The sequence below is a fragment of the Equus quagga genome, unplaced genomic scaffold (genome assembly GCF_021613505.1).
Source record: "Equus quagga isolate Etosha38 unplaced genomic scaffold, UCLA_HA_Equagga_1.0 HiC_scaffold_32_RagTag, whole genome shotgun sequence".
Taxonomy (NCBI): Eukaryota; Metazoa; Chordata; class Mammalia; order Perissodactyla; family Equidae; genus Equus; species Equus quagga.
Window position 1 is genome coordinate 516,230 of NW_025793551.1, and position 16,237 is coordinate 532,466.

General features: G+C 38.2%; 1 protein-coding gene across 7 annotated transcripts; it reads right to left on the reverse strand.

Moving 5' to 3' along the window:
* Positions 1–145: 145 nt before the first annotated feature.
* On the reverse strand, positions 146–15,856 carry LOC124232199 (ATP-dependent RNA helicase DDX3X-like). 7 transcript variants are annotated; one of them, XM_046649169.1, is made up of 18 exons: positions 15,467–15,856; positions 14,979–15,022; positions 12,442–12,502; positions 10,489–10,536; positions 8,613–8,742; positions 7,557–7,715; positions 7,379–7,478; positions 6,891–7,026; positions 5,910–5,995; positions 5,552–5,650; positions 5,306–5,466; positions 4,785–4,929; positions 4,290–4,434; positions 3,885–4,066; positions 3,696–3,813; positions 3,306–3,459; positions 2,769–2,905; positions 146–2,541 (listed from the first exon to the last, which is right to left on the reverse strand). In XM_046649169.1, the coding sequence occupies exons 2-18, from the start codon at positions 15,018–15,020 to the stop codon at positions 2,462–2,464; spliced, it is 1,983 nt and encodes a 660-aa protein (XP_046505125.1). In that variant the 5' UTR covers positions 15,021–15,022; positions 15,467–15,856; the 3' UTR covers positions 146–2,461. The 7 variants fall into 7 exon arrangements, with proteins under 7 accessions (XP_046505125.1, XP_046505126.1, XP_046505129.1 ...); XM_046649170.1 differs by lacking the exon at positions 15,467–15,856 and adding an exon at positions 15,147–15,360; XM_046649173.1 differs by lacking the exon at positions 10,489–10,536.
* Between the last annotated feature and the right edge of the window lie 381 nt (positions 15,857–16,237).

The following is a 16,237-nucleotide window of genomic DNA, read 5'->3' on the forward strand; positions in this document are numbered from 1 at the left end:
CACAGGAGTATTTTCGGCTTTACAAAGAGGTTATTTCATAAACAGCTTTGGTGGATAACCAAGAAATCTGATCTCCAATTCTTCAGGCTGGGAGCAAAATTTCATCTCTACCTTTCTGATTAAGTCACAACTGACAACAAAAACATGGTGTTCAACTTTTTATTTTAGTAAAATCAGAATAAACAGCACATGCAGTGCTAGCAACTAAAACTAATACAATAAGGAATTACTAAAACATACAGTGACTTGAGGTTTAAAGTCTACATTCAGCAAGATTAAATCCTAAAACTGAATGTAAGTCACTGATTATGGCAATACACAAGAATAACCACATGTTTGAGGATTGCAAATATGCCAGACAGTTACTGAAAACAAAGCAAAACAAAAAACTAAACAAATCTGAGAACCTCTGAGAATGTGGACACTTCATATCAGTGTTTAGAAATTTTTCATTAATATTTTAAGACAAGTGTATCAAAACCTTGGCATGTTTTACTTTCAAGTTGCCAATTTTGTCTTAAATTTTGTCAGAAAGTTACAGTTAGCTACATTGCCAGTGCCGGGTTTGCTTAATGTGACTCAAGTTTAATAGGACTAACATTAAAAGCTCACACTACCCCAAAATATATTATTTCACATACGGTGACATTCAACATTCAAGTGCCAGTGTTTTTGTACTGTCTTTTGGTCAAGTTTTTTTTAAACTTTCAAAGAATCACTTTTAGGCTTACAAAAATAAATATTCATCAAAATGTTCAATAAATATTACACAAACTAGCAGCAAAAAGTATCTAAAATCTGTCATGTGCAAATAGGTTTCTTCTCAACTATCACTCCATGGTCCCAAACAAAATTTTATAATCTAGTTCTTCACAAGATGCGTTCAACAATCTCCAAGAGACAAAATAAGATTGGAAGTTTAAGGACACGCACACAAGACACATATATAAAATTTTCTGAATGTGCAATAAAATAAGTGCTTCGTAAAAAGTTATGGGCAAAATGTACAAGTCTAAACCTCTACTAATTGAAATAGCACCGTAACAAATGACCTTAATACTGTCAAGTGCACCTACTTAATAAAGTTTTAGAACAAGGCACAATACGCTTAAAAATCTATTGCACTTTTAAGGAATTTTTGCCTTCTTAACGCCATTGTAAAGATCAGTGCATTCTGGCCACAAAACCAGCACAGAATTCCCAAAGTGGCAGAGGCATTTTCAGAGGTGGATGATCATCTTTGGCCAAATTTAGCATAAAAGAGACTATAAATACAATGGAAACCTATGCAACTAAAATAGACTAAAACTGCACTATATAGAAATGACACCTTGTGCAGTTTATTAGTACATATTTCCAACCTGTGTGATCTCAAGGATTTCAGTTTGCTGTTACTCTGATTTACAAAGTCTACAAGTGTAAGCCATTTTAACATTTCAACGCAGCTTAAACAGAGTAATGTGAATTCTGCATTAAAATAAAGCCTGCTGCATAATCCTCTCTGTTCATATCCTCTTGACCAAAAAACATCAACACTAGCATGCATTAAAGACCAAAATCCAACCATGTCCATAAAGAGGACTGGTCACTGCCACAGTCAGCCATTCTACATTTCAGTTTTATTTATGGCAGGCATTTAAAAAATCTAATTATGTGGAATCTCCCCAAACACTTTTGTTATCAAAACTTTAAACCGTATCTGTAATAGTATGCCCACATTTGCCTAACCTAGAATTAAAAACCTAAATAATAAAGAGGAATTGCTGTATTTACTTGCATTAACTTCAAAGAACACTGTGAAAAATGTATGGATATATTCGTACATGCCACCTCATGACTGGAATGGCTTATTTGAAGACCACAAGGTTCGAAGTGCCTATCCAGGATAGAGTGAGCAAGTAACAACTTTAACTTAGTATAGTTTGCCATGTTAGAAACCAATCCTGCTGTAAGATGTTTTTCTCCCTCAGTCTGCAAATAATAAAGTCTTTCCCTTATAATATTTATGAAAAAACTGATGACTCCTGTTAAGTTGTATCACACCTGTGTGCCAAGGTTTGATGTTAGCCCAAGTTCAGTAAATTTATTTGTCAAAACAACTGATATCTTGAGCATACTGAGCCAACAGGACATCAAAATAATAAGTTGTCTAAAGTTAAAGTCACAGTACATTAACAAACAAATGATCCTCAGTCACAAAATTATTAATGCAGTTTGGGTGGAAATAAGCACAAGGGGAGTTAACCCAAATTATAGCAATTGAGTTTTCAAACCAACTTCTGAATAGGGCTATTTGATTGTTCCTTTCTTTTCTTCTTGTGACTTTGAGTTCCCTTGAATTTTTAGGAGAATCACAGCTGGTAATGTACTGGAAGTTCTTGAAGCTACACATAGTCTGGCTAAGTTACATGTGGTTTCCATATCAGCTTATTTGAAAGGGTGGCTTTGCTTCAAAGCAGATTCAGTTGCCCCACCAGTCAACCCCCTGGGAGTTGTAATTTCCTCCGTATCCATCACTCTTGTAGAAGCCTCCAAAGCCACCTATCAAGAAATGTTTAAAAAGAGAAATAAGGTCAGTCGTTAAGTATCCTTCTCAAGTATTTTGATATAAGCCTAACAGAAATTTAGAGTTTTGGATGTTTTGTTCTTTGGAAATGAAAATTTCTCCAATAAATTGTGCTTTGAAAAAGGAAAAAAAAAAGTCTTTGCCAAAGATATAAAAAAATAGAAAAAGATTTTATATTCAAAGATAGAAAAATTATTATTACCTCCACCAAATCCTCTGTTGCTGCCGTGACCACCTCCACCACTGCGGCTGCTGCTTGCACGACTACTACTAAAGCTAGAACTGCTGGAACTGCTACTTTGTCGATAGTCTCTGGCACCAAATCCTCCACTGAATCTACTATTATAAAGGAAAATATTGTGTGGTGATTTATGAGTATGAAATACAATTAAAATGACAGCTTCCGTGCAAAAACTTCCCAATGCTCAAATTCTAAAGGAAAACATTGTGTGGTGATTTATGAGTGTGAAATACAATTAAAATGACAGCTCCCATGCAAAAACTTCCCAATGCTCAAATATTCTTGAGCTCAATTCCCTTTGTGGGCAATTCCTCAAGGAGTGTTTCCAAAGTCCTCGGGGAGTTAAGAGCTGATACTTAAATTTAACTCCCTATCGCCCTTCCTAATATCCCCTGGCCAAAGTATTTAAAAGTAGTGGCAGTGTTTTAGTTAACCCTGGACATAACTTCCCGCCCAAAGCAAGTAACAATAAAAATGAAGACTCAAAACAATCTGTACCTCTTAGAACGTCCACGACTGCTACCCTTATAGTGGTGTTCATAAGCCATATTTTCTAACCAAGATGGTACTTCTTGTTTAGCTTCAATGAGAAGATCCAACAAATCCCTTGTGATATTTATATTTCTCTCATTAAAGAATGAGGTGGCAAGGCCTACAAAAGTCCAAAAAAGTACATAAAGTCTAGGTTTCCATAAGCCCAGTGTTACTTTCATACACATAACACTACGTAAAAAACAAAAATATGACATTATAATTACAATGTAACCAAATTAAACATTGAAACAAAAACTTCCAGTTGTCTGACATATGATGTCAGTTTTCCCTTGAAAATAAGGGTTCTAATAACTAAGACTCTCTGTCAAACCATCAAACAACTAAACACTTTACCAAGGTTTCCTACACGTCCCGTACGGCCAATACGATGTACATATTCTTCAATATCACTTGGCAAATCAAAATTGATAACATGTTTCACATTTGAAATGTCTAGTCCTCTTGCAGCCACCTGAAAAATAACTTTTGTTACAAGAGAGCAATATTCAAATATGCTTAACTCAAAAATAAAAATATACACACAGCAGTAGCCACTAGAATTGGGCTTTTTCCTGAGCGGAACTGGTGAAGGGCCTCCTCTCTATCTCTCTGTGATCGGTCTCCATGGATACTGGTACAAGCATATCCTTCATGGTATAAGAAGTCCTCCAGAGAATCAGCACCCTTTTTGGTCTCCACAAACACTAAAGTCAGTGAATCCTTCCCTGAAAAATTACACATTAAGGTTTTGTTTACCAACAGGAACTCAGCATCACTGCATGATCTAAATATTAACTGGCTTAACGCCCTGCATTCAAAAGCGCACACATGGAGCTAATTAAAATAAGCTTTGTTATAACACTTAAAAAGATGAGCAAAAGGGTAGGAGCTAAAGGAATCCGAACAGATTTTCATGATACCTGACGCCATTAGCATTCACTGTATTACCTGTTGCATTTAAGAGGTCCAGCAAAAATGATCGTTTGTCCAACTCTTCCACCCAAACTACTTTCTGTGTGATGTTCTCAGAGGTGGAGCCAACTCTGCCTACAGCCAGAAAGATATATTCATCCAAGAAATCACGAGCAAGCATCTGAAAAGAGAAAAAACCTTAACTTACCTACTTAAATTTTTTATTTTTATTTTAAGATTTTCTTTTTTCCTTTTTCTCCTCAAAGCACCCCGGTAGGTACATAGTTGTATATTCTTCGTTGTGGGTCCCTCTAGTTGTGGCATGTGGGATGCCGCCTCAGCATGGTTTGATGAGCAGTGCCATGTCCGTGCCCAGGATTTGAACCAATGAAACACTGGGCCGCCTGCAGCAGAGCGTGTGAACTTAACCACTTGGCCACGGGGCCAGCCCCCCTACTTAATTTTTTTAATTATCTAAGCTTATTACTTATAAACACACATGTTCTAAAAAAGAAAGTTATCAAACAATACCTGTATTTCCTTAGGAAAAGTGGCACTAAACATCATGGTATGGCGAACACCCTTTGGTGGCATAGTATCTTGTTCAACTATACGGCGTATCTGAGGTTCAAATCCCATATCCAGCATCCTATCAGCTTCATCCAACACTAAGTATCTGTTATGAAAAAGACTCAATTTAGAGTATGGTGAGAAACTAATCACTGAGTATAGGTGTCTCTATAATTAATTATGAATACATTTATACTAACATTTTGGCCTCCTAATTTAACACAAGTGAAACACAAATGGATGACACGGCCAAATTATAAGACTATGATTAGCTATTATTTGACTCTGTTCCAATGAACCATGTAGGTTAACTGTAATTTTCAAGCCAAAACTAAGGTTAACGTATTTCCAAAAACGGAGAAAGTTGAATTATTAAAGTTAGTTTCTCACCTTAAAACTAAGACAACAGTAGAAAAATACTAAAAAATTAATGATCATTAACAGAAAACAAAGTTACACCCCATATAAAAAAATTAACTTACTTGCAGAAGTCCAATCCAATCTTTCCTCTTTCCATCATATCCACTAGACGTCCTGGTGTGGCAACTAACAAGTGACATCCACGTTCTAAGTCTCGAATCTGCTGACCAATATCAGCACCACCATAAACCACACATGGACGAACTCTAGACCGGTACGAAAACTATAAGCAAAGAATTTATTCAGTGGTCACGAATGTATCATTAGGATTAATGAAAACGGCAATAATTGATAAAATGCATATTTACTTTTCTGGCTTCCTCATAGATCTGTACAGCCAACTCTCTTGTTGGGGCTAAAACCAAGGAGATTGGGTATTGTTTACGGCGTCCATACCTTCCATTTTCCTAAGAAATAAGTATAATTTAAAAATTAAACTCTAAGACCCCAAATTTTTTATTCTTTTTTAAAGTTCATGACACCAAAATTCTTTCTGTAATCTAAAGATTACATCTAAAAATGGTTTTCATTGGATAAATGGATTGAAAAGAAAAATCAAAAGAAATGACGACAAAGTCTATTTCATAATGCTTAGAAAGAACCATCCTAACAGATATTTACCAAACTTTTTCAAAGCAAAAACTCATTTTATAAAGAAATCTTTACCTTCACAGCCTTCAAAGCCTCGCCTGGACCATCTGTATAAATCTGACTCAAGATGGGCAAAAGAAATGCCGCAGTTTTTCCAGACCCTGTTCAAAAAATACTGCATGTTAACTTTGAATAAAATAAAATTTTACTTGCTCTATGCCTAATTTTCAGGAAAAAACAACATATTTACATAGTTAAAGAACTGTCAACTGACTAGTGTGATCCATTTTACACAACACAGTATTCACTTCTCTGCATTTTAAATTGTACAAAAACACAACCATTTTGCCTGTGAAGTGCTGTCAACTTCTATTACAACCCTTTTTCATTGTTATACCATTGGAATGCAAAGCAGGAGTCAGCAAACTTTCTGAAGAGTGTAATAAGCAGAAAAGGGCTTTGTAAGCCAGTCTTTGTCAGTCTTCACAAAATATAAGCCATGGGTGTAGTTATTTCCATAAAACTTTAAAACACAGGTGCTGCTGGGCTTGGCCCAATGGCCAGAGATAGATACGAAAAATCTACTTCTAATTCTTAATATAAATGGAAAGGAATTTTCGCCAGTCTTTTACCCACGTCAAATTTTGATAAAGGACCATCTGTGCCTTCCCAAGTGCCAATTCACAAAATACCAGAGGGAAGGAAGCACCTTTTCCTTTTCCCCACCCCCATTTTTAAGGATCACAGGCTTTTCCTTGATTTTATGTTTCCTATTCCAATTATGTTGCTCACTTTCCCTCCATGGCATTTACAATACTCTCCACTCTCCTGTTGCAGCAAAACCAGGCTGACAATTTGTTACAGAATTCCCCAAGACAGCCCCATGAAGATTACTAGTTTCATCCAAAGATCTAAGACAAAAAGAGACCTACCCAGCTAATCTTTACCTAAATCAAAATCAGGCTAAATATAGGACTGAGGCCTTCCTACAGAATCTACTATTTTTACAGCAAGCCCAGTTAAAATATTAACCTATTCTCTATCAAGTGAGCCTACCTGTTTGGGCACAAGCCATCAAGTCTCTTTTTTCTTTGATAATAGGAATGGCATGTTTTTGCACTGGAGTAGGGCGAGTATAACGAGTAAGCTCAATGTTGCCCATGATAATTTCTCCCATCTCAACATCACTGAACTGTCAAAGAAATTTAACCAGGTCAAACACAGGTATAAGGAGAAATAGCTTATCTGTTGCAATTTCTGTTTTACAGTAACATAAGAATGACAACCAATTAAATACCTACTAGTGAGTGAGTTTACAGTTCCTTTGATTTTACATACAAATATTGTTTTTTTTTTTTAAGAAAATGAACTCCTGAGTCTAATCTACAATGAAGCAGTTTTTGGGTTCTTCATGTATTTGATACCCATTTTCTACTTCAGGATTACTAATACGGTGACATTATCTCAATCATTCCTTTTTCATTACCCCATGAAATTTTTAGTAATAACTTTAAAGTACCGTTAAGAAGTCAAACAAAACTTACATTTTCAATATGTGGAGGACAGTTATTGCCGGTTGCCTCTACTGGTATGTCATCATATTTCTCAAAGTTAATCCCAGTGTTTCCTCCAGAAAAGAGTTCCCTGAAATCAAAGAATTATTACGTGTGTTATGCTAGGTCGTAAGCTTCAGAATAATCAACATACATTTCAAAAACTTACTGCTCCAAGCGTTCACTTGGAGGAAGTGGTTTTGACCAATCATCCTCATCTGATTTGTCAGACCAACGACTGTGTCCACTGCGTTCATATTTGCCAAAGCCAGTCCGGTCCCCACGACTGCTAATACCCTCATAGTCACTCCGTCCACGATCATCAAACCTGAATAACACAAACAAAGGATCAGACTATGTCATTAAGCCAGGATTATAACCTCTCTAGAAATGTATATTAGTTGAATTATTGGTCACAAGTAGCTTTCAAGGATGTCAACAATTCTACACTATCTCACTTGTGAGATAAGGCTAATCATCCAGTGCTTATGCAAACTACATCTTCAATTAAAAAAAAAATCCATGGTCTTCGGGTGGTGAACAAGATGTAATCTACACAGAATTCGAAATATATTATGAGGTACACCTGAAATTTGTTATAAACCAATGTTAATCCAATAAAAAAAGTTTTAATCCTTTTTTTATCCTTGTTCAGCTTTCTATAAAACTACACAGCTTAAATCAGGCTAAGAACTAAACTTTATAATACTTGCAACTAATATGTACTTTCATCCTCACTTTATAAACGATAATCTAAACATATCTGGTGATAGAGAAGCAAAGGAATAACATGAATGCCAACCGTACTAAGTTCTAAGTTGATATAAAGTAAAATCAACGTACGTGGCAAGACAAAGTTTTCAGGGATTTAATCTTGTTTGTGAAAAACAATACAAGACTGACTACAATACTAAATTCTTAAGATCAATATATCACACCGCTGCAATCATAAAAAATGTTTAAATTGCCACAGAGAAGCCATAATAATTGATTCATTCTGTCAAACAGCATATTCTTATTGCATGTAATTTCTGCTTAACAGATTAAAGACCTTTTAGAGCTAACAATTAGCCAAGATTTTGATTAAAATCTGTAATAGAAAAATGATCTGTTAGGGAAAAAACATCAAGATCAAGGAAAGTACAAACAAAAACAACATTATCAAACTAGGAGCTGATTCTTAAATTGCTGCTGTATACACACATGCAAGCTAAGAATAATTTACCTTCCCCTTGATCCACTTCCACGATCACTGAAGTAACTGGGCTTTCCTCTAGAATCTCGAGATCCAAAACTGCTGTATGCATCCTTGTCTTTACTAGTACTCCACCCTGAACTGTTTTTATCATAGAATCCTTCAGGAAAAAAAAGCAAAAATTAGAAGTTGACAATACTTTTACATGATTCCTGTCTTTCCAAAGCAGCTCTTCAGACACAGCCTCCCTTTATCTTATCGTTGTGGGACACCAAGAGTCAGTGGAATTATTTTTATCAAAACACTGAAAAAGAGAACCAAGATTTAGATAAACGGTCTTCATCAGCATATAAAATTTTTACTACCTTTAATCTTCTTTTGCACTGCAAATTATTGTATTAAGCAAAGAACCTCAGAGTCTAAGAACAATGTACTGAATGAACACCCTAAGAGAGTAACAACTTACAACACAAAGATACTACTGTTACCTATACATTATCACAGTAAAAATTTAAGTTCCATTCATCCTAAGCATCAAAGTTTGCAATAGACCAAAAACAGTAAAACAGGAGCCTACTCTCCAATGAGATTATTTTAACAAGACTGCAGCAAGCCTCCTTATTAAAGTTAAGACTGCTCTCAGAAGAATCCCAATTACTTTCTCCAAATTTAATCTCAAAGGGGGCAAGCTAGGCCAACTTTAAGTTAGTCAGCTTTTTAGTTATGTTCCATCCTTAAATATAAATTTCACAAACTGTAAGTACAGAAGTTGATGAATTTACAAAATATACTATATGCCACATACAATATCCATTTTGGAATTCTCAGCAAAATAAAATGTTATGTCAGATAAAACCACTTACCTAAAGAAAAGCTTAAACTAAGGGATCTACTACATGATTACAGCAGTAAAAACTTGTCAGATGTATCAGAACAGAGAATTTCAAAATTCATAAATGAAACTCCAAATGCAGGCATTGAATTTTGCTCAAAGTACTCATAAAGGGCTCTATATATCAAGTGGCACTGTGAATAACAGGTGCTTTTTCAATTTAAGAATGTGGAGAAGGTAACTTGGTAGTAATCTACCAACAGAGACATGAGGAAACAGTTGAAGAATACATAATCAATCAATCTGGTTTAGTCTAAAAACATCTAAAAGAAGTAAATAAACAGAAGTAGTGTCGGTGTTGTCTACTTCGCTCCACCAGACTTTCAGGATGCTCTTTAAAGTAATCTCTCCAATCTATTGAGTGTGCCCAAAGCCATAATCCTACAACTGTTAACTATTCTGCAGTAACTCCATTTCTCTTGTGGGAACATTTCAAGACAGCAGTAGGTAGGACTTTATTGCCATGTGGTTCTTTTAAGGAATAGGGTACCCCCATAGATACACAAACATACCTCTTTCAAACTGAAATCATGTTGTCAATGTTTACAAACAGTAAAGCAGTGCCGGTCCCAAAGCCAAGAGGTTAAGTTCGCACACACTGCTTCAGTGGCCCAGGGTTTCACCGGTTTAGATCCCGGGTGCACACATGGCACCACTCGTCAGGCCATGATGAGGCGGCATCCCACATAACACAACCAGAGACACTCAGAACTACAATACACAACTATGTACCGGGGAGATTTGGGGAGAAAAAGCAGAAAAAAAAACAGATAAAGCACCTGAAGAGTGAAACTATAGTAGTGAAACTCTGGACTCACAGTTGGTCAAAAAGAAGTAAGAATTATCCATCATACAACATAAACTCGTTCAAAGTGAGGTAGTGCTTCTTTAAAACAGAAGCATAGGAGAAAAACATGTATATGTGCACTTCCCAAACCTACCTCATTTTCCCTAACCTTTGACTAACTTCTATATACAGCAAAAAGTGGATACAAAGTTGCCACAACCACCTACCTTTGGAAGCTTCTCTGTTCCTTAAGTGAGGAGGTACATAGCGCCCTTCTAAAACAGAAAATGTAAAATTGAAAGCCTAACATAAACACAGCTTCTTACAAAAACATCTGTTAAAAAACTGGAACAGGAAAACAAACTGTTTAAACCACTAGTCTTTAAATTACCTTGCAATAGGGTAAAAAAAATCTACAAATCAGTTATTGCTTAATTAACAGAATTTTTATTTAAACCTAAAAAACGGGGTGGGAAGCAAGTTTGGCAAATTTGGGGACAAAGACAGTAAGAAAAAGAATCCTCAAACTCTATTTCAGTAGCTAACAGTGGTTTAAATGTTTTAAGAGGCTGTGCTATTTCAGAAAATTGTTATACTAACTACAACATTTAATTAGCACATATACCATTACTGTAATGAAACAGCCTACTTAGAAAAGAAGGTATGTACTAAATCAATTAACCTATTTCAATTACTGAAAAAGCAGCTTGCTTTCTATTCTGGTAAAATGAAGAGCATACAATAAAAACACATGGAAGCTAAAAAGGGAAAATGATTGCAGAAAGGAATGGACAGTCCTAATCTTGAGTTTCCTAAATTAAGTCAACAGCCTACCCTATTACTAAGAAACAAAAGCACTTTGGGCCACCTCCCTTCAGTGGCATAGTGGATAAGTGCACACACTCCCCTTTGGAATGGTTTGTGAGGTCGGATCCCGGGTGTGGACCCACACACTGCTTATGCAGCCACGCTCTGGCAGCATCCCACATACAAAGTACAGCAAGACTGGCACAGATGTTACCTCAGGAACAATCTTCCTCAAGCTAAAAGGGGAGGATTGGAAGTAGATATTAGCTCAGGGTCATTCTTCCTCACCAAAAAAACAGAAAATGACAAAAGCACTTAACCTACAAAGCAGAAAGAGGTCAACTTTATTACCTGAAAATCCAAATTTAACTAAATCTCTAACTTTTGGACTGAATTAAGTTTCCATTGTCAGTAAAGCCTAGTTCAGTTCTATCTAGTAAGTCTCCAGCTCTTCATGAGAAATGAGTAGCAGTAACTATAACACATAAACGCACAGGTTTCCTTTATCAGGTTTAACACCATTCAGTTGAGGTCACAAGAGGGATGGACATATGCCCATCGCCATACCTGGCCAGAATTTAGAGTGGACATAAACAATTTTTGAAAAATGTGAATATTACATTAACTTTTTTCCATTCAAAAAGAGCCAACCAGTCTCTCTTGCTATCCAGACATGCCAAAATACCTTATATATTTATACAGTAAAAATGAGGTGCAGCCACTATAGAAAACAGTATGGAAATTTCTCCAAAAATTAAAAATAGACACACCATATGACACAGCTATCCCACTACTGGATATCTATCCAAAGAACTTGACATCAACAATTCAAAGAGACTTCTGCACTCCTTAGTTCATTGCAGCATTACTCACAATAGCCAAGACATGGAAGCAACCTAAGTGCCCATCACGTGATGACTGGATAAAGATGTGGCATATATACATATATATGTGTATATATACACACACACACACACACACACACAATGGAATACTACTCAGCCAGAAAAAAACGACAGAATTGTCCCATTTACAACAACATAAAAGAACGCTGAGGTTGTTACGTTAAACAAAATAAGCTAAACAAACACTATGATTTCACTCATATGGAAGATAAACTACCACACAGACAAGGAGAACAAATTAGTGGTTACCAGAGGAGAAGGTGGTTGGAGGGTGGGCAAAGGAGGTTAAGGGGCACATTTACATGGTGACTGACAAGTAACAAGGTATAACTGAAATTTCACAATGCTATAAACTATTATGACCTCAATAAAAATAAAGAGGGGAAAAAAACTAAAAATCAGTAAGCACAATGAAATATTAACACCAAGCTCTAATAAAGATTCTGCACACAAAGAAATTATACTTACTGCTTGCTGTACTTTCTCCTCCACTCTGATTACCAGAGGAGTTCAGGTCCAGACCAGCAAACTAGGAGGAGAAAGAAATTAACAGCACATGCTGACATACTACACCACTAAAAGAAAAATCAAGCACAGCATTACAAAAAACAAATATGACTCCTAAATTTCAGTCCTACTTCGCAGCACTTACTAGCTGGCTGCCCCACCTGCCTTACATGGTTTTAAGAAGGCTTTTAAAGTTTACAAAGTATGACAAATCCAGACAGCAACAGCACATCAATACAGGCAGTTCAAAGATATTCATCAAAACAAGTTTCCCCTGAAACAATTTTCCATAGAAAAAGCTCTTCAATCACCAAATTAAATGTTACCATCTATTTCTCAAAGTCACTGGTTTCCTACTTGGTATTAAACCTAAAGTCTACCTGAAAAACTTAAGCACAATTTGAACATTCCTTAATTCCTTAAAGACTGTGCATCTGTTTTTAATTCAGATAAATTCTTAAACAGCAACACCCTCACGCCCACCACGTAGCGAGTACTGAGCCTCTTATCACTGCATCATTTAATGCTTGCCACATTGTGAAGGCAGTATTTATTTCTTCCATTTTAAAGATGAGACAAGTGCAGAGCTGTCGTTGGTCACCAAGATACTATACGCTCCAAGTGACATTCACTGCGTTTAAAAGAGGACTGTCTCCAATCTCAATTCCTAACCGTCCCTTTATACCGATAGATTTTAGCCTGGTAGGAAAAAGGTTGTTTCACTTTATTGTATTTTGTAGTAACTAAGAAGTACATATAAACAGAATTAAGCCAAAATAAATTTTTAAAAGCACAAAAGACCAAAGAGCAATGTTGCCACCTGTTTGCAAAGGAAATTTCCCATAAAACAACGTTTATAAACACTGTGTTAAATTATTACCAAACTACACGTATCCACTAAGACAATACTCTAAATCCTTTTTCCAAGGCGAATTTACTTATTAAATTCTAACGACCCAGAGAGCATACTTATCTAAGGTTAAATGGATTCAACCCACACAGAAAACTTTACCAATGCGATTGCCTGCAATACCAAATTTTGAATTTCTAACCTCTTTTTAACATAACAAGTCTTAGAAAATTGCAGGCGTTAATATAACCGTATCGTTATTGGAAAACTGAAGAAGCAGACTGCCAAACCCCTCAAATATATTACATATAACAACATTAAACGACCAGTTAGTGTCTGTAAACTGTGTTACACGACCAGTCAGGAATTCACCAAATATTTTTGTGAAAGATTTATGCCATAAACAATTCCCTCTATTAAACACGTCAGAAGCTGAGATAGGCTGTTCATCTGATGAGTTCGAAAGACTCAATGGAGAGTTTCTCTGAAGCCAATCCTGCAGTAACGAAATGGAGTGTCCTGTTACGGTAAACAAGCCTATAATCCCTCTTGTTGGATCACGTATCGTCTTCGCCACTCCCAACACCTCACAAGAAAAGGTATTCTAAAGAGGAGAAGCCGTGGCTTTGACTTACTTCAGTGTTTTTCTCCTCAGTCATAACAAAGTAACAAAAACTTAACATGCCCCGCCAAACCACTTTTGGAGTATTTTTCCTCTGATCGTCTCCGGAGTTAAACGTCTAACCTAATGACAAACACCACACTCACTAACACCCCTCAAAAACACACAAGCCTCGGGTAATTGGCTATTCAATGACTAAGTAGAGACTAACTTCCATTATCTCGCTCAAGACATCGCTCAAGGGAAGCACGCGGCAGCCATTCTTTAATCCTCTCCCCACTATATCCCCTTCCGGCTCTTCTGCGTCACAAAACTTTTCCACTCCGGAAACACGACCCAGTCGTCCGCAATACTTGGCTGCGACAGTCCCGCAGCAAGAGGCCCGCGGGGAAAACAAGAACAAAACAGCCATTTCGTCTTTTATAGTCAATCCTCATGCCAGGTTCCAAAGGACCCGGCTTTCTGTAGGCGGAATGTAGCGCTGCACAGCCATACAGCCTAAACAAAGGAGGCCGCCGCCATTACCCGGATAGAAGACCCACTCCTTCCCCACCCCCATTCCGTGGCCACAATCCCCCTTTACACACCAACGACATCTCTGGACCTAAATTAGGGCCGTGCAGTTAAAACTATAACCCTCGAAACAAAATTGGTCCCCTTTCGCATACCTCCATCCCGTCATTCATCAGTCGGTGTTCCCACATGCGCGTCTCCGCGAGATCACGCAACCGTACACAAGAGCCGCCATCGTGCGCGGCCGCGGTACACTACCAGGGGCCCAGCCCAAGCCGGGCCCAAGAAACAGTTACCATCAACATTACTGCTCCCGCCTTGTATTTACTCTAGGCCGTCTCCACATGATTTCATCCAGTTTCTTTCCCCATCCACCCACAGTCCCACCCACCGCAAGACACAGCGACCCAGGATAAGGGACATGAAGACGGCTAGTTAGCACTACGCCACAAGCCAGGTTAAACTAGGGAGGGGTTCTACGCGGAGTGCCCGGATAGGCACATTTCAGCTCACCTGCTGGTCCAACCCGGGCGCATCTTTCACCACATGACTCATGCCTAAAGAGAACGAAGAAATTCGTGTCTCCCACTGGAAGTGCAGCAAGTCGGAACGAAGCACTTTCCACAGGAGAACGATAACTCCTTGAAATACACAGCTTGGTAACGGCCGTAATATACCCACTTTTACGACTTTACGTCAGCACGTAAGTCGTGCGTCCTTCTTCGCCCCAACGACGACCAAGCCCTATATCGCGACCGTTACTTCTGCCAGGCTAACTCGCGTTTAGTCGTAACCTCGCGGGATCTTCTGTTAGTATCGTCACTAAACGCTGCGAACCCGCGAGACCTTCATTTCCCCCGCCTTTCCCCCCCGGTGACTTAGAATTCGCGAGAAGTACTCGTCTGCCGCCGTCCACCAATTGGGGACGTTTAAACACAGCGGCAGAATACCCTTGTTCTTCCCCACTAGTCTCTCCACCGTGTTACTTTCGCTCCTCTTACTTGCAGCGGTCTCAGTTTCTCTTCCCTTTTGTGTTCCAGGAATCGGAAGTTTCGTCAAATGTCTAGTTCAAACTAGCCTTCGCCTGCCTTTGGGAAACTTCCCCAAAGTCGGAACTAGTCAAAAAAAGCCCTAAAAGCAAGTAGGTTGACGGTCACTTGATCCCAGGTGTTCCGCGCGTTGGCCATTTTGTTGAGCGATCAACGATGGCTTGAAAGGATCCCGCGGCTGGAGAGGCGAAAGAAGCAGCTGTGGCCAGAGGGACTCTGCGGAAGGTGGACCGGTCTAGGAAAGCGGAGGGGGAACTCGCAGCACGTGCTGGCAGCCGAACGCTGCCCGGTGTGAATGGCTTGGGCTGCGGGGGCTTGGCCAGGAATCCTAGTGGCACGTGTGCACTTTATGCTCTTGCACCGTCCGCGTCACATGGTGACAGCACAATGAAACAATTGGAAGGTGAATGACGCTAATGATAACGCCGGTTGGGGGCGTTTCCAAGCCCCGCCCCCGCCCCGCCCCCGCCCCCGCCCCGCCCCCGCCCCCGCCCCACCCCACCTCCCCGTCCCTTCTTGAGGTAATTAAAAGTTATAATGACCATTCTGGGAAACCTCTGTTTCGGATGAGTCCACCTTAAGTGTTAACACTTAAAAGAGAGAATTCAAAACCTCTCAAAATCTAATGTAGTCTTTGATTAATATTCAAAAACTTCTAAAAGACAGTTGTTTAACATAATATAAAATAATCTTTAGTAAATAAGATCCCGTTTAAGTTTGCTC

What these genes read in the sequence shown, in the direction of transcription:
- LOC124232199 (XM_046649169.1), bottom strand. Translation starts at nt 15,020, where the DNA reads ATGAGTCATGTGGTGAAAGATGCGCCCGGGTTGGACCAGCAG. An exon ending in AGGAGAAAGTACAGCAAGCA is followed by an intron (nt 10,537 to 12,441) that starts GTAAGTATAATT and finishes TTTCTGTTTTAG; the next exon opens with AAGGGCGCTATGTACCTCCT. An exon ending in AGTCGTGGACGTTCTAAGAG is followed by an intron (nt 2,906 to 3,305) that starts GTACAGATTGTT and finishes CCTTTATAATAG; the next exon opens with TAGATTCAGTGGAGGATTTG.